The sequence below is a fragment of the Lampetra fluviatilis genome, chromosome 26 (assembly GCF_964198595.1).
Source record: "Lampetra fluviatilis chromosome 26, kcLamFluv1.1, whole genome shotgun sequence".
NCBI lineage: Eukaryota > Metazoa > Chordata > Hyperoartia > Petromyzontiformes > Petromyzontidae > Lampetra > Lampetra fluviatilis.
In genome coordinates, this window is record NC_136300.1 from 12,572,238 (window position 1) to 12,589,550 (window position 17,313).

Below are 17,313 nucleotides of genomic sequence, written 5' to 3' on the forward strand. Positions count from 1 at the left end.
TGTTAAAGGCCACACGGGGGATCTTTGTATTTCGGGGTTTTACATGATCTCTTTGTACGAGATATCTCACGTGACATCTTCGTGCTAACGACGGTGATGTCACCGGGTGCCACGCGATGCCACGGCGTGCGTGGCGCCCGCCCTCTGACCCCTGCGGTGCCCGTGCCTCTTCTTCGTTCCACTCCAGATCTTGCCGCAGATCACGGACCGCAGCGACCAGCCCACGGTGTCGTTCGTGCTCCGGTAACGACCCCGCGGTCCCCACCCCCCCCCCCACCCCACCACGGCCGAATGAACCGCAGAGCGCTCTCCTGCTGGCACGAACCGTCGAAGCCGTTGGCGCCCTTCGCCTGTTTACAAGCCCCCAAGCCAAGTGGCCTAAAATTCCGCATTCCTATGGCTGGGACGAGTCATCACGTAGGACAACCAGCGTTGACTTCCCATCAGAGTGGTGTTCGTTTTATCGACCTCCGGAAGGATGAGTCGCCCCCCCCCGCCCACTTCCAACCAGAATTTGAACTCGCGACCTTCTGATTGCGAGCTGCTCATCTGCCGCTGAGCCACCAGGCCAGACGAGCGAGTGCTGGAGGAGAGCGAGTGCTGGAGGAGAGCGAGTGCTGGAGGAGAGCGAGTGCTGGAGGAGAATGCGAGTGCTGGAGGAGAATGCGAGTGCTGGAGGAGAGCGAGTGCTGGAGGAGAGCGAGTGCTGGAGGAGAGCGAGTGCTGGAGGAGAGCGAGTGCTGGAGGAGAGCGAGTGCTGGAGGAGAGCGAGTGCTGGAGGAGAGCGAGTGCTGGAGGAGAGCGAGTGCTGGAGGAGAGCGAGTGCTGGAGGAGAGCGAGTGCTGGAGGAGAGCGAGTGCTGGAGGAGAGCGAGTGCTGGAGGAGAGCGAGTGCTGGAGGAGAGCGAGTGCTGGAGGAGAGCGAGTGCTGGAGGAGAGCGAGTGCTGGAGGAGAGCGAGTGCTGGAGGAGAGCGAGTGCTGGAGGAGAGCGAGTGCTGGAGGAGAGCGAGTGCTGGAGGAGAGCGAGTGCTGGAGGAGAGCGAGTGCTGGAGGAGAGCGAGTGCTGGAGGAGAGCGAGTGCTGGAGGAGAGCGAGTGCTGGAGGAGAGCGAGTGCTGGAGGAGAGCGAGTGCTGGAGGAGAGCGAGTGCTGGAGGAGAGCGAGTGCTGGAGGAGAGCGAGTGCTGGAGGAGAGCGAGTGCTGGAGGAGAGCGAGTGCTGGAGGAGAGCGAGTGCTGGAGGAGAGCGAGTGCTGGAGGAGAGCGAGTGCTGGAGGAGAGCGAGTGCTGGAGGAGAGCGAGTGCTGGAGGAGAGCGAGTGCTGGAGGAGAGCGAGTGCTGGAGGAGAGCGAGTGCTGGAGGAGAGCGAGTGCTGGAGGAGAGCGAGTGCTGGAGGAGAGCGAGTGCTGGAGGAGAGCGAGTGCTGGAGGAGAGCGAGTGCTGGAGGAGAGCGAGTGCTGGAGGAGAGCGAGTGCTGGAGGAGAGCGAGTGCTGGAGGAGAGCGAGTGCTGGAGGAGAGCGAGTGCTGGAGGAGAGCGAGTGCTGGAGGAGAGCGAGTGCTGGAGGAGAGCGAGTGCTGGAGGAGAGCGAGTGCTGGAGGAGAGCGAGTGCTGGAGGAGAGCGAGTGCTGGAGGAGAGCGAGTGCTGGAGGAGAGCGAGTGCTGGAGGAGAGCGAGCCACAGTGGGCGATGATTTCCCCGCAGCTCGACTCGTCGTGACAAACGGCGACCGCCGCCTCCGGGGTTCTCACGAAATTGGCTCCTGGCTTCGAACATCTTCCACCTCCACTGCCTCAACCTCTTCCCACTGTTCGCTGTCCCCTCTCCACCTCCTCTGCTCCACCCCTCCCTGCACCTCTCCACGCGCTGCCTCCCATCACCTCCTTGCGAGCGTCGCCTCGTGCCTCCAGGTTGGAGCAGGTTTAAAAACCGGAGCCACGAGCCGCCTCGCCCCCCCTCCTCGTCCCCCCTCCTCGCCCCCCCTCCTCGCCCCACCTCCTCGCCCCACCTCCTCGCCCCCCCTCCTCGCCCCACCTCCTCGCGCCCCCTCCTCGCGCCCCCTCCTCGCCCCCCCTCCTCGCGCCCCCTCCTCGCGCCCCCTCCTCGCCCCCCCTCCTCGCCCCCCCTCCTCGCCCCCCCTCCTCGCCCCCCCTCCTCGCGCCCCCTCCTCGCCCCCCCTCCTCGCCCCCCCTCCTCGCCCCCCCTCCTCGCGCCCCCTCCTCGCCCCCCCTCCTCGCGCCCCCTCCTCGCCCCCCCTCCTCGCCCCCCCTCCTCGTCCTCCGCCGTCGCACGCCGCGGCGCTGCCGCGTGGCCGTGAGCGGCCGGGCGAGGGCGGCGATGGCGGCACGGGGCCGGGGGTCTGATTCCGTCGCCCCCTCCCTCCCTCTCTCTCTCTCGCCCGCACAGGGACACCATCACCATCATGGACTTCCAGCGGTTCCTCTTGTTCGACCAGAAGGTGAGTCGGCCTCCGCCCCGGGCCTCGCTTCTACGCACACGACGACGAACACAGCGGACGCGGCCGACGCGGCCGTAGCGCTTAAGACTGCGAGGCGACGTTTTTGGCGGGCGAGCCCCTTCGCCTGGGACTCGCGCAGAGCGACCTCCGGCGGCCTCGTTCGCCCCTTGTGATGCGATTCCACGGTTCCACGATTCCACTCCCTCGCTCCATTGGCCCTGACGCCGCTGCCGCCGTTGCCGCGACCGCTGCAGGAGGCGTGGGCAGCCGACCTGCAGCGGGTGCGGAACTTCATGAACAAGGTGCTGCCGGACCCCAAGCGCAGCCAGGACGGGGCCTACTTCAAACCCCACGAGGTGCCCCCTCCCCTCGCCCCCTACCCCGTCCCCTCCTCTCCCTCCAGGTCATTGAGTGAAATCTCCTGACTGTGTCACTTCCTCCGTGGGGCACCCTCCCACTGAATCGCTGAGCTATGTGGCCGCCTCTTTACGGTGTCATCGAGTCACTGAGGGACCTCCTCACCGTGTCACCTTCTCCCTGTGTCATCGGCTCACTGGGCCATCCGCTTATTCATTGACCCATCATTTTTGTGACCTCATTGCACCATCTCCCCCTTGATTGATAGATAGATCGTTTATTGTCATTGTCACCAGTACAACGAAATTGAAAATGCTCACCAGTCAGGGCATCATTCATAAATTTAAATTAAATAAAACAAGAAAATAAAAATAAAATTAAATGAAAGATAATCAATTTATACTATATATAAAAACAGCCCAAGTATACCCACATACCCACATAAGGTTACATTTTGTCATTGCACATCTCTATTTCACAGTCAATTGAAAAATACTATTACTTAATAATTAATTAGCATTATTGAGTGTGGTGATCGCTGTAGGATAAAAGCTCTGTTTGAATCTGTTTGTCCTTGTTTTGACTGATCTGAATCGTCTGCCTGATGGCAACAGCTCAAACAGTGAGTGTCCAGGGTGAGAAGAGTCCTTTATAATGTTCTGTGCTTTTTTGATGCAACGTGAACTGTGTAGTTCTTCCAGTGTGGGGAGATGGCAGCCGGCGATCTTTTGGGCTGTGTTGATGACCCTCTGGAGCGCTTTCCTCTGAGCCACTGTGCAGCTGGTGTACCATACACAGATGCAGTATGTGAGAATGCTCTCGATGGAGGCTCGGTAGAAGGACACCAGCAGTTTCTGTGTGATGTTATTATTCCTGAGGATTCTCAGGAAGTAAAGTCTCTGCTGGGCCTTTTTCAGAAGCTCAGTGCTGTTGGCGCTCCAGGTCAGGCCCTCCCCAATGTGGACTCCCAGGAAGCAGAAGTCTGCCACCCTCTCCACACAGTCCCCGCTGATGATTAGTGGTGGAGTGTCCGTTTTCTTTCTCCTGTAGTCTATTATGAGCTCCTTGGTCTTTGCGGTGTTAAGGAGCAGGTTGTTGCCCCTGCAGTATGCTGTCAGCCGCTCCACCTCGTCCCTGTAGGCAGACTCATCCCCCCCAGAGATGAGCCCCACCACTGTGGTGTCATCAGCAAACTTCACAATGGTGTTGCTATGGTGGACGGCGGCACAGTCATGTGTGTAGAGGGAGTAGAGCAGGGGGCTCAGTACACAGCCCTGGGGGGAGCCGGTACTGAGGCTCAGGGCTGTGGATGTATGACGGCCCAATCTGACCCTCTGTCTGCGGCCCGAGAGGAAACTATGTATCCACATGCAGGTGGAATGTGGAATCCCCAGGTCGCCCAGTTTTTCCACCAGTTTGTGTGGGAGGATGGTGTTGAACGCAGAACTGTAATCCACGAGGAGCATCCGCACATAGCTCCCCTGCTGCTCCAGGTGTGACAGTGCAGCATGCAGTAGTGCTGTGGCCACGGCGTCCTCCGTGGATCGGTTCGCTCTGTAGGCAAACTGGTGGGGGTCAAGGTTTCGGGGCAAGCTTCCTATGATGTGACTCCGGACCAGTTTTTCAAAGCACTTCATCACCACTGGCGTGAGTGCTACTGGCCGGTAGTCGTTGTAGCTGGAAATGTGGGTTTTTTTGGGCAGGGGGACTATGGTGGAGGACTTTAGACAGGGTGGTACAGTTGACTGTTCCAGAGACAGGTTGAAAATCCTTGTGAAGACTCCAGCCAGCTCGTCAGCACAGTCCCTCAGCACACGTCCCGGGACGCCATCAGGTCCCGCAGCCTTCCTCGGGTTGACGGCCCGCAGCGTGCGCCTCACCTCATGCCCCTCACTCGGTTACCTCTTTGGTCACCTCATTACTTGATCCTCTTATCGTTGGGTCGCCTCACCTCTTTATGGGTCACCTTTTGACGCGGTCACATCCTCAGTGCACCTCATCCTCCGACGGTGATGCGAGCGAGTGGAGGGGCGATCGAGTGGGGGAGTGGTTAGCTGTTTTCGTGAGCAAGTGCCAATGTCGCTGTGTGGCTGTGTCAGTCATGGCACGAGTGAGCGACGGTGTCGGTGACACGCTGTGTCACTCTGTGGCGGTGTGAGTGGAGTGACACAGTGAATGACACTTGAGTGACACTGTGAGTGGCACTGTGACACTGTGAGTGGTACTGTGAGTGGCACTGCGAGTGACGCTGTGTCACTGCGAGGTGTACGCCGTGTGTCGAGCGCGCAGTTCCTGGACTTCCTCTTCTCATGGGAGAACAGCGTGTGGGACCAGCAGTTGGAGCAGCTCCACCCCGAGGACCTCAACAACCCCCTCTCTCACTACTTCATCTCCTCCTCACACAACACGTCCGTGCGCCACGCTCACCACGCACCGCCACACTCACCCGCCGACTCTCGCCACGCACCGCCACGCTCACCGCCACGCACCGCCACGCTCACCGCCACGCTCTCTCCTCTTGCCCGGGTTTGGCCCTCTGCCCGCCGCGGGCTCTGTGCAGGTACCTGACGGGGGACCAGATCTCCAGCGAGTCGTCCACGGAGGCGTACGCACGCTGCCTGCGCATGGGATGCCGCTGCATCGAGCGTGAGTGCCTCGCCCGGCGGGGAGCGACGCCGCTCTGCGTCCGTACGCTCGCTCGGTGGGGAGCGGCGGCGCAGCAGTCGGCGAGCGGCGCCGCCGACCCGGCGGAGACCCGTGTTTCCACGCCGGCTTTCGTAGGCGACCCGCAAACGGCACTTGCCCTCACAAAGTATGCGGGCTACGCGGCGGGGGGGGAACTTTTTTCTTTGTCTTCGCAGTGGACTGCTGGGATGGGCCGGACAACATGCCCATCATCTACCACGGGCACACGCTCACCACCAAGATCCGCTTCTCGGATGTCGTGTTCACCATCAAGCAGCACGCCTTCACCACCTCCGAGTGCGTCTCCGTGCCGGGCCCCCTCGCGCACTCTCACGACCTCTCGTGACCTCTGAAACCCACGTGACCTCTCGCTCTGATGACCTCTTACCCCCACAGGACTTCTCACTCTCTCGTGACCTCTCCCTCGATTGGGCTCTCAGCCCCGCAGTACTCTAAGGACCTCTGGTAGCTTCTGACCCCCACGTGACCTCTAATGACCTCTCACCCCCCACGCGACCTGATGGTGATGTTGACGCTGGTACTGCTGATGATGCTGTCCGTCCTGATTCTGGTAGCGATGAGGATCTACGTAGCTATTTTTTCAGAAGCGACCTGGCCACACAAGATAGATCAACGAAGTGGCTTATCGTGTCTTGGTGTGGTCAGGGGCTGTTTTTGTTGTTATTTTGCTGTTCTCCAAGATTGCATTTGGTGTTGACAAATCTGAAGGTATTGATGTACTTCTATATATAATATTTTTTTGCATCTATATTGAGTGACTTGCTGGCTTTCCTTTACTTTTTGACCCGTGAAAAAGAGATTCACAGATCTTAATTTTTAGTTCTGATCACCGCTGACGTTGGCGCCCCGCGCACTCCCCCACTCGCCCCCCCCCCCGCTCTCTCCCCCCGGCTCTCCCCCCGGCTCTCCCCCCGGCTCTCCCCCCGGCTCTCCCCCCGGCTCTCCCCCCGGCTCTCCCCCCGGCTCTCCCCCCGGCTCTCCCCCCGGCTCTCCCCCCGGCTCTCCCCCCGGCTCTCCCCCCGGCTCTCCCCCCGGCTCTCCCCCCGGCTCTCCCCCCGGCTCTCCCCCCGGCTCTCCCCCCGGCTCTCCCCCCGGCTCTCCCCCCGGCTCTCCCCCCGGCTCTCCCCCCGGCTCTCCCCCCGGCTCTCCCCCCGGCTCTCCCCCCGGCTCTCCCCCCGGCTCTCCCCCCGGCTCTCCCCCCGGCTCTCCCCCCGGCTCTCCCCCCGGCTCTCCCCCCGGCTCTCCCCCCGGCTCTCCCCCCGGCTCTCCCCCCGGCTCTCCCCCCGGCTCTCCCCCCGGCTCTCCCCCCGGCTCTCCCCCCGGCTCTCCCCCCGGCTCTCCCCCCGGCTCTCCCCCCGGCTCTCCCCCCGGCTCTCCCCCCGGCTCTCCCCCCGGCTCTCCCCCCGGCTCTCCCCCCGGCTCTCCCCCCGGCTCTCCCCCCGGCTCTCCCCCCGGCTCTCCCCCCGGCTCTCCCCCCGGCTCTCCCCCCGGCTCTCCCCCCGGCTCTCCCCCCGGCTCTCCCCCCGGCTCTCCCCCCGGCTCTCCCCCCGGCTCTCCCCCCGGCTCTCCCCCCGGCTCTCCCCCCGGCTCTCCCCCCGGCTCTCCCCCCGGCTCTCCCCCCGGCTCTCCCCCCGGCTCTCCCCCCGGCTCTCCCCCCGGCTCTCCCCCCGGCTCTCCCCCCGGCTCTCCCCCGGCTCTCCCCCCGGCTCTCTCCCGCAGATTCCCGCTCATCCTGTCCATCGAGCAGCACTGCAGCTTGGCCCAGCAGCAGGTGATGGCCGATATCTTCCGCAAGGTGTTTGGGGACATGCTGCTGACACGGCCGCTGGAGACGCACGGCGACGAGCTGCCCTCGCCCAGCCAGCTCAAGGGCAAGATCATCATCAAGGTACCGCTGCCACCACCACCACCACCAACAACAACGACAACAACGGCAGCTGCTGCTGCTGTGATAACGTCGCAGATATCGCAGCGCGTGTTACTGCAGCGCGTGTTACCGCCGCGTATGTTACTGCAGCGCGTGTTACCGCAGCGCGTGTTACTGCCGCGTGTGTTACCGCAGCGCGTGTTACTGCAGCGCGTGTTACTGCAGCGCGTGTTACCGCAGCGCGTGTTACCGCAGCGCGTGTTACCGCAGCGCGTGTTACCGCAGCGCGTGTTACCGCAGCGCGTGTTACCGCAGCGCGTGTTACCGCAGCGCGTGTTACCGCAGCGCGTGTTACCGCAGCGCGTGTTACCGCAGCGCGTGTTACCGCAGCGCGTGTTACCGCAGCGCGTGTTACCGCAGCGCGTGTTACCGCAGCGCGTGTTACCGCAGCGCGTGTTACCGCAGCGCGTGTTACCGCCGCGCGTGTTACTGCAGCGCGTGTTACTGCAGCGCGTGTTACCGCAGCGCGTGTTACCGCAGCGCGTGTTACCGCAGCGCGTGTTACCGCAGCGCGTGTTACCGCAGCGCGTGTTACCGCAGCGCGTGTTACCGCAGCGCGTGTTACCGCAGCGCGTGTTACCGCAGCGCGTGTTACCGCAGCGCGTGTTACTGCAGCGCGTGTTACTGCAGCGCGTGTTACCGCAGCGCGTGTTACCGCAGCGCGTGTTACCGCAGCGCGTGTTACCGCAGCGCGTGTTACCGCAGCGCGTGTTACCGCAGCGCGTGTTACCGCAGCGCGTGTTACCGCAGCGCGTGTTACTGCAGCGCGTGTTACCGCAGCGCGTGTTACCGCAGCGCGTGTTACTGCAGCGCGTGTTACTGCAGCGCGTGTTACTGCAGCGCGTGTTACCGCCGCGCGTGTTACTGCAGCGCGTGTTACCGCAGCGCGTGTTACCGCAGCGCGTGTTACCGCAGCGCGTGTTACCGCAGCGCGTGTTACCGCAGCGCGTGTTACCGCAGCGCGTGTTACCGCAGCGCGTGTTACCGCAGCGCGTGTTACCGCAGCGCGTGTTACCGCAGCGCGTGTTACCGCAGCGCGTGTTACCGCAGCGCGTGTTACCGCCGCGCGTGTTACCGCCGCGCGTGTTACCGCAGCGTGTGTTACCGCAGCGTGTGTTACCGCAGCGCGTGTTACCGCAGCGCGTGTTACTGCCGCGTGTGTTACCGCAGCGTGTGTTACCGCAGCGCGTGTTACTGCAGCGCGTGTTACTGCAGCGCGTGTTACCGCAGCGCGTGTTACCGCAGCGCGTGTTACTGCAGCGCGTGTTACTGCAGCGCGTGTTACCGCAGCGCGTGTTACCGCAGCGCGTGTTACCGCCGCGCGTGTTACCGCCGCGTGTGTTACCGCAGCGTGTGTTACCGCAGCGTGTGTTACCGCAGCGCGTGTTACCGCCGCGCGTGTTACCGCAGCGCGTGTTACCGCAGCGTGTGTTACCGCAGCGCGTGTTACCGCAGCGCGTGTTACTGCCGCGTGTGTTACCACAGGGCGTGTTACTGTTACTGGAGCACGTGTTAACGAGCTCTGCTCGTGGGTCGGTCAAAGGCACGCTTGCCACTCACCTGCAACCAGATACCGCTCACCTGATTCCGCTCGCCAGATAGTGGAGTGTATAGTAGTGTCGTGTATAGTAGTGTAGTGTGTAGTGTAGTGTACATAGTAGTGTAATGCACAGCGTAGTGTATAGTAGTGTCGTGTATATAGGAGTGTAGTGTACATAGTAGTGTAGTGTATTGTAGTGTAGTGTATAGCGTAGTGTATAGTAGTGTCGTGTATAGGAGTGTAGTGTGCATAGTAGTGTGTAGTAGTGTAGTGTATAGCGTAGTGTATAGTAGTGTAGTGTATAGTAGTGTCGTGTATAGGAGTGTAATGTGCATAGTAGTGTGTAGTAGTGTAGTGTATAGCGTAGTGTATAGCGTAGTGTATAGTAGTGTAGTGTATATAGTAGTATAGTGCCTCCATAGAGCCCAATGTGTTCGCTTACCAACCATTCCCTTGTTCACGTACGGGCTATTGTAGGTACAGTAAATATTAGGTAATGCATTGATTAACCGTGTTTATTTTAATATTATGTGTTTATACCGTTGTTAGTATCTTTATTTATTAATACCCATTGTTTACATGTGATAGAGTACGTTTTTTTGGTGGAAACGGATAACTTTCGATGCTATCGGAATGAATCAAGCCTTTAACGGGTATTTCCTATATTTGCTTAACGACCGGTTTCGCGGAACCAATAATGGCCGACGTTGAGAGGAGTGGGTCCCACTGCGCCGAGTCAGACCGCGTTAGGCCGACATGGCCCCAGACTGGAGGACATTTTCACTATTTCCAACAACTGCCCCACGACGACGCTCGGCTGCGACGTTCCAGCGAAGCGCCCGCACCCAATTTGTCGAGCGGGTCGCTCCGCCGAGCGGAGGAGGAGAGGGGGGTTTGTACGACGCACACTTAACTCGGCGCGGCGATGCAACCTGAAAGCGATTGCGGATCGCACCGCGGTGATGTCCGCGTCTCCCAGCACAAAACCATCGACCACCAGCTGTCGGAGGACCATTCCAGCTCGGAGTACGACATCAGCGACTCGCTAAAGAACGGCATCATGTACCTGGAGGACCCCCTGTACAAGGTGAGCGGGGACGCAGGGATGCTTCGTGGAACGGTCACTCGGTTGGACGGTGTCACGGACGTGGTTAGCCAGGCACGAATGTGCAGTCAACGATCGCGGTGTTGCTGTTCAGGAATGGAATCCGCACTTCTTCGTGCTGACGAGCAACTGCCTCTACTACTCGGAGGAGACGTCGCTCAACGCGAGCAAAGACGAGGAGCAGGAGGAGCTGGCCAAGGATGTATGCGGCTCACCGCATGGCACACCGCACCGCTGGACACCAGGGCGCACAATGCCACGTTACGCCGTGCCACACCACACTCTGACATGACGAGTCATTCCACATGGTGCCACCCTCCGCCACACCGCGCCCCGCCACACCCCACGCTTCTCCACGTGATTTGACGTCACACTACAACGCGTCATCTCCCGGCCACACCATACCGCACCGCGCCACATCGCACCGCGCCATATTACACCACTTCAAACGACATCATGTAACGCTTCATAACAGCACAGCACTACTCACGGGATTGTTCGAGTCAATGGTTGTGTATCTGTATGATCGTGTGCCTGTGCAGTCATGTGATTGTGTGTCTGTATGATCGTGTATCTGTGTATCTGTTTGGCTGTGTGTCTGTGGGGTTGTGTGTCTGTAAGTTCGTGTGGTTGTGTGTCTGTACAGGTGTATGGTTGTGTGTGTGTACAGGTGTATGGTTGTGTGTGTGGTTGTGTGGTTAAGTGTGGTGGAAAATTGGCGTTATCTGTGTGGTTGTGCGTCTGTGTGGTTGTGCGTCTGTGTGGTTGTGTGTCTGTGTGTCTGTGTGGTTGTGTGTCTGTGTGGTTGTGTGTCTGTGTGGTCGTATGTCTGTGTGGTCGTGTGTCTGTGCACATAGCCTGGCACAAGCGTCGTGGTGACGTCACCGCCACTTAGTGGTGAATGGCGGTTGTTGTTGTTGTGTCTGTGTGGTTGTGTGTCTGTGTGGTTGTGCGTCTGTGTGGTTGTGCGTCTGTGTGGTTGTGCGTCTGTGTGGGTGTGCGTCTGTGTGGTTGTGCGTCTGTGTGGGTGTGCATCTGTGTGGGTGTGCGTCTGTGTGGGTGTGCGTCTGTGTGGTTGTGCATCTGTGTGGTTGTGTGTCTGTGTGTCTGTGTGGTTGTGTGTCTGTGTGGCTGTGTGGTTGTGTGTCTGTGTGGTTGTGTGTCTGTGTGTCTGTGTGGTTGTGTGTCTGTGTGTCTGTGTGGTTGTGTGTCTGTGTGTCTGTGTGGTTGTGTGGTTGTGTGTCTGTGTAGTTGTGTGTCTGTGTGGTTGTGTGTCTGTGTGGTTGTGTCTGTGTGGTTGTGTGTCTGTGTGGTTGTGTGTCTGTGTTGCTGTGTGTATGTGTGTCTGTGTGGTTGTGTGTCTGTGTGGTTGTGTATCTGTGTGTCTGTGTGGTTGTGTGTCTGTGTGGTTGTGTGTCTGTGTGGTTGTGTGGTTGTGCGTCTGTGTGGGTGTGCATCTGTGTGGGTGTGCATCTGTGTGGGTGTGCGTCTGTGTGGTTGTGCGTCTGTGTGGTTGTGCGTCTGTGTGGTTGTGTGTTTGTGTGTCTGTGTGGTTGTGTGTCTGTGTGTCTGTGTGGTTGTGTGTCTGTGTGGTTGTGCGTCTGTGTTGCTGTGTGTCTGTGTGGTTGTGTGTCTGTGTGGTTGTGTGTCTGTGTGGCTGTGTGGCTGTGTGGCTGTGTGGTTGTGTGTCTGTGTGGTTGTGTGTTTGTGTGTTTGTGTGTCTGTGTGTCTGTGTGGTTGTGTGTCTGTGTGGTTGTGTGTCTGTGTGTCTGTGTGGTTGTGTGTCTGTGTGGTTGTGTGTCTGTGTGTCTGTGTGGTTGTGTGTCTGTGTGTCTGTGTGTCTGTGTGGTTGTGTGTCTGTGTGTCTGTGTGTCTGTGTGGTTGTGTGTCTGTGTGGTTGTGTGTCTGTGTGGTTGTGTGTCTGTGTGGTTGCACGATGGCGTTGACCTGTGCGGCCGTGCGCTCGCGCAGGAGGGGAGCGGCCACGAGGAGCTGCACTTCTCCGAGTCGTGGTTCCATGGCCGCATGGCGGGCGGCCGCAAGGAGGCCGAGCGCCTGCTGAAAAAGTTCTGCGCGGAGAGCGCCGAGCAGGACGGGGCGTTCCTGGTGCGCGAGAGCGAGCGCTTCCGCGGGGAGTTCTCCATCTCCTTCTGGTGAGAGCCAACCGACGGTGGGGTCCACCGGCACGCGACGGACCCCCCCCCCCCTCCTCTCTGTCTCTCTGTGACAGGGCGAGCGTTTAGCCCAAAAAACAAAACACACACGAAGGAGGCCGGCCCGGCGAGAGGTCGGGGCACTGAGGCCCGGCACCGCTCAGATCCTGGGTTTGAATCGAGGAGGGCGATGAAGGTCATTACAACAGGGCGTCTCGAGCATAGCGAGTCTATGGTCTAGTGGCCAATCATCCAGTGACTTACACAGAGAGCCGTAGATCCCATCTGTGAAGGACAAGATTCCTGACATGCAATATCCCGGCGTCTACAAACTAAGCTCTATCTGCGGCAGCAGTTACATTGGGGAAACTAAGCGACATGTCTCGGACCGTGTTCGTGAGCATGAGGCAGATCTGAAACACGACAGGACCAATACTTCTGCCGTGACTGATCATGACTTTAATGCGGCTGGCTCACATGACATTTATTTCTCTAAGACGATGGTACTTTGCAAGCCGACTGGCTATCAACAAAGATTCCTTCACGAAGCCATCCATATATACAGACACAGACACAATTTCAACCGAGACGACGGTTTTAAACTCAGCAATCATTGGAAAGATGTCATCAACCATTTTGGGTCATGACTCGATTTGTGTTTTCTTGTCAACCTCTACCGTCAGTAGTGTGGATGGGTGTTGTGAGGTGCAATGCCCCCCCCCCCCTATATCTGCCCCACCCCCTCTCTCTCCCCCTGTCTCTGCCCCCTTCCTCCCCCCCATTGTCTGCTCCTACATTAGCGCTGGCTGACTGGCTGCCCCGCCCATGCTGTTTGCGCTGCACAAGCTCTCCTCCTCCCAACTCCCCTATTGTTCTGCTCCTGCATTGGCGTGTTGCTAGCGCCGCTCTGGTCCCCCGCCCGCTCACTCTGGAGCCCTTATAAGCAGCAACATTTGGAGGCTTGCCCCCTCTTTTCTCTCCGCCTGATGAAGACCGCTTGTGTTGCGATCGAAACGTCGTGGGTTTTTTGCTTTTATTATTTCCAATTCATTTTTATTAAAAAAAAAATACTTTTTCATTTATTTTACTATATATATTTTTTATTTTTCTTGTGGGTTTTTTCAGCTTTTATTATTCTCAATTAATTTGTATTTTATTTGTATTATTACAATTTTTTTTATTTCAATTTAATTTTAGTTGTTTTATTTTAATAATTTTTTTTCTATTTACGTGACTTTACCGAAAGAACCAAGAATATGAATTCTCACCCATTATTTTCCACAACATGTGCAGTAGGGATTATTTGCATAATATATGTACGCATGATGAACTTATTTTTGCACCGTACATAGTCATCCGTGCTAATCGGAGGTACATAAGGCACTCACCACTAAAGTATACATTTCCATAATAATCCTATAGTTTCATACTCTATAGTCCTATAATTGCATGAACAGTTCGTGATTGTAGGGTACGATGGGGTCAAAACAAGGCGAGAAGGATGTGGCGTGCCAATCTAATTTCTGCGACAGTGTTCCAGGAAGTCAAGAACTTGTTGAATCTCTCTGTGAGACACCGAGTGGAGTCTGCGTTTTGCGGCGCCGATCGCGAGATCGGAATCTGACTCTGCAGGGAAAAAATTGTAGACAAACTAGAACAAGGAAGAAAAATAATGCGCTTGCGCGGATTCTGCAACGCTCACGAACGACGCGTCCTCGGAAGTATTTAATATGGGCGATAGCATCACCTACTTTACAGACCACAGAAACAGGTCTTGTCTCGAGACGTCACACATCGTTAGCTTGGGGGGAGGGGAGGCACGCGCATCCTTTTAGCACTTCCTTTTTTCTCTCTCTCTCTCTCAGTTTTGGGCCGCTCTTGAATAAGTTTGTCCGGTTTTCTCCATGGAGAGTCCCGGACAGCACCACGACTCGACACGACAGTTGTGTTCATGTTTGATCACCCCGTGGCGAGAGTCACTGGCCATTCCCCCCCCCCCCCCCCGAGCCGCGACAGATGGAGCAGTCACGCCGTCACCCTCCATTGGAAGCGCTAGAGACTCTATGGTCGACTTAATGCGTCGAGATTTTTTGCAGCGACTGCGATGATTCATTGTTAGACGTTGGGTTTGAGCCACGTGGTGATCTGACCGAATTTGTCTCGTTTTAAGACACCTTCACCACCCGACTTCCTGAGTTGTTATTCTGACTTCCCGGATCTTGTCCTGATGATGCTTGGCGGGGTTTGAAGCGAAACTTCGCAAATCTAATCGCTCAATTGGGTTGTGAGAGTTCTTCTTCTGCTCACCGGAAGAACAAAAAAAGTATTTAATTTTCACGAATCCACCGGTGAGCGAGCTGCAACAATCGTAGAGATTGAAGCGGTAGTCGCTTGTGTACACGCGATAATTTAATTTGACTGCGTCGGATGCAGGAGGGTCTCAGCAACACAAGTTTTCGTTCTGACTCATTACGCGACCCAAACCAGATATCGGTTACGAATTGCCGTCCGGGGCGAGCCAAGCGCCGGATCGCGGTTGACCCCGGAGTGTCCTCGCACGACCCCCCCCCCCCCCCCCGGCAGGTACGCGGGCCGCGTGCAGCACTGCCGCATCCACAGCCAGCGCGACGTCAACGGCGAAGTGGTGAGCTACTCGCTGCTCGAGAACCTCCCGTTCGACTCGCTGTACAACCTCGTGGCCTACTACCGCCAGGTGCCGCTGCGCTGGAAGGAGATCGAGATGCAGCTCTCCGAGCCGGTGCCGCAGCCCAATGGTCACGAGAAGAAGGAGTGAGAGGCACACCGGCTTCACGGCGGAGGCGCAGGCCGACGATCGTATCGTCGTCATCGTCATTCTCAGATACCAACAATTCGTGGATGTGCCGTGCGATTTGGCAGCTACACCTTCCCACCGTCCGTTGATCGCTGGGGCAAGTTCGGCTGATCTGGCTGCACAGTTCGGTGTCCGCTGATCGGCGCCTATTCCGTGTTGGTCCCTCCCGATGCTCCGCGCTCGGTGGCAGCGGACTTCAACCCCCGAGGACCGGCAGCGGCTTCTTCGTCGAGGTCGCGGGTTAAGGCGTAGCGACTGCTCCCTGCTAGACCAAACTCCAGATACCAACAATTCGCGTTGTCAGGCAAACACCGACGCACACGGACCAACGGTCACATTTCCACACCTCCGATTACATGCGCTGTGAAAGAAGCTCACGTTCAATGGTACATACATTGTCAAGATAACAGCAACATACACACCAGCATTCACATCAATAGGCACACAGATCACTCGTTGTTGTCCTAGCGATAGATGCGCCCTTGCTGTAGAATAAACAGGAGATGAGCACTAAATATGACTTCGATTCTCAAACTTTCGGCAGCAGTCCCGCATTGTCACACAAACACCGGCGCTCGTTCCTCAACATTTCTCACCGTCCTCACCCTCAAACGCAGACACACGCACCGCCACTCGCACCCTCGCGGACAGCGGCGTAGTGCGGTTGGCACCGGGGGGACCCGGGGGGACCCGGTGCAAGGGTCTTCCCTCCTCCCTGTGGGTCGGAGCCGGGTGATCCCCCTCCGACCTTCGAGGCCCGGTGCAGTTGCACCGCCTGCTCACTCGACGGCCACACACACGCCAGTGCTGTATCCCCCCCCCCCCCACCGCTGTGTGCTTGCGCGCGCGCGGCTCACGCTGTCGTCTCCCGTGCGTCGCAGCTGGTATCACAGCGGGATGAGCCGCGGGGAGGCCGAGTTCATGCTGATGCGAGTCCCGCACGACGGCGCCTTCCTGGTGCGCAAGCGCAGCGAGCCGGGCTCCTTCGCCATCACCTTCCGGTGAGCGCCTCCCGTCCGTCCGTCCGCGTGTGTGTGTACGTGTGTGTACATGTGTGTGTGTGTGTACGTGTGTGTACGTGTGTGTACGTGTACGTGTGTGTACGTGTGTGTACGTGTGTGTACGTGTGTGTGTACGTGTGTGTGTACGCGTGTGTGTGTGTACGTGTGTGTGTACGTGTGTGTGTGTGTGTACGTGTGTGTGTACGTGTGTGTGTGGGCAGTGGTAGCGTAGCCGTTAGTGCTCTGCTCTACGAACCCCGTGACCAGTGGAGATTATCTGGACCGGTCCTGGGCCTCCCCTAGGTCGATTCAGCCTCAAATGAGTACCTGGTGCGGTGTGTAAACATCGCCACTGGGGAAACAAAGGCGGCCGGGCGTAGTGTTGGCGACCCACCCCCTCGCGTGCCGTGCCGGCCTTCATAGGTGCTCGTGAACAGCACCTGCCCCAACAGTCTGCTAAGGCTATACGGGAGATCTTTGTCTTTGTGCGTACGTGTGTGGGGAGCGCTAGTGCAGTGGCTAGCGTGCCGCGCTATTTGCCGGGGACCAGGGTTTGATTCACGCTCACGGCCAACACCAATGATCATTATCTTACCCAGTCCTGGGCCTCCTCTAGATCGACTCCGCCTCAAATGAGTACCTGGTGTGGTGTGTAAAAACCATCGCCACTGGGGAGACAAAGGCAGTCGGCCGCGGTGCTGACCACTGACCCCCTCGTGTGCCACGCCGGCCTTCATAGGTGCTCCGTTCACAACACGTGCCCCAGCATTGTCTCTTTGTCACCGCTGCTGTGATGCGACGTTTGCGCTCGCACGCTCGCGTGTGCAGCTCGGAGGGCAAGATCAAGCACTGCCGCGTGCAGCAGGAGGGGCGGCTCTTCCTGCTGGGCAGCTCGGCCGAGTTCGAGAGCCTCGTCGAGCTCGTGTCGTACTACGAGAAGCAGCCGCTCTACCGCAAGACGCGCCTCCGCTACCCCATCAACGAAGAGACGCTGCAGAAGCTCGGCACCGAGGTGCGGGGGGGGGGGTGGCGGCGGAGTGGTGGGCACGCACATTGGGGGACACGCGAGGAAATACGGGGAAACGATGTCACCTGTCATGGACACTTGGGGACGCGTGGAGGCGCATGGGGGATATGTGAGGTGGCGTGAGACGCACGCAGGGAGACGTGCGGGTTGCACGTGGACATGGCCGTGGGAAAAGGGAGGCAGGTGGGGCAGTTTTGTACCCAGGTCTCA

The 17,313-nt window shown here is 58.5% G+C and overlaps 1 protein-coding gene across 1 annotated transcript in view; it reads left to right on the forward strand.

Annotated features, from left to right (window-relative positions):
• The window catches only part of LOC144942107 (1-phosphatidylinositol 4,5-bisphosphate phosphodiesterase gamma-1-like), a 44,361-nt gene that overhangs the window by 12,067 nt on the left and 14,981 nt on the right, over positions 1 to 17,313 (forward strand). The window contains exons 7-19 of the mRNA XM_078868803.1: positions 188 to 243; positions 2,403 to 2,454; positions 2,709 to 2,810; positions 5,101 to 5,219; positions 5,372 to 5,457; positions 5,673 to 5,793; positions 7,237 to 7,405; positions 9,964 to 10,071; positions 10,184 to 10,291; positions 12,061 to 12,242; positions 14,826 to 15,032; positions 15,957 to 16,076; positions 16,905 to 17,088. Of these exons, the coding sequence (XP_078724929.1) occupies positions 188 to 243; positions 2,403 to 2,454; positions 2,709 to 2,810; positions 5,101 to 5,219; positions 5,372 to 5,457; positions 5,673 to 5,793; positions 7,237 to 7,405; positions 9,964 to 10,071; positions 10,184 to 10,291; positions 12,061 to 12,242; positions 14,826 to 15,032; positions 15,957 to 16,076; positions 16,905 to 17,088 (1,614 nt within the window). The remainder of the gene's footprint in view (positions 1 to 187; positions 244 to 2,402; positions 2,455 to 2,708; positions 2,811 to 5,100; positions 5,220 to 5,371; positions 5,458 to 5,672; positions 5,794 to 7,236; positions 7,406 to 9,963; positions 10,072 to 10,183; positions 10,292 to 12,060; positions 12,243 to 14,825; positions 15,033 to 15,956; positions 16,077 to 16,904; positions 17,089 to 17,313) is intronic.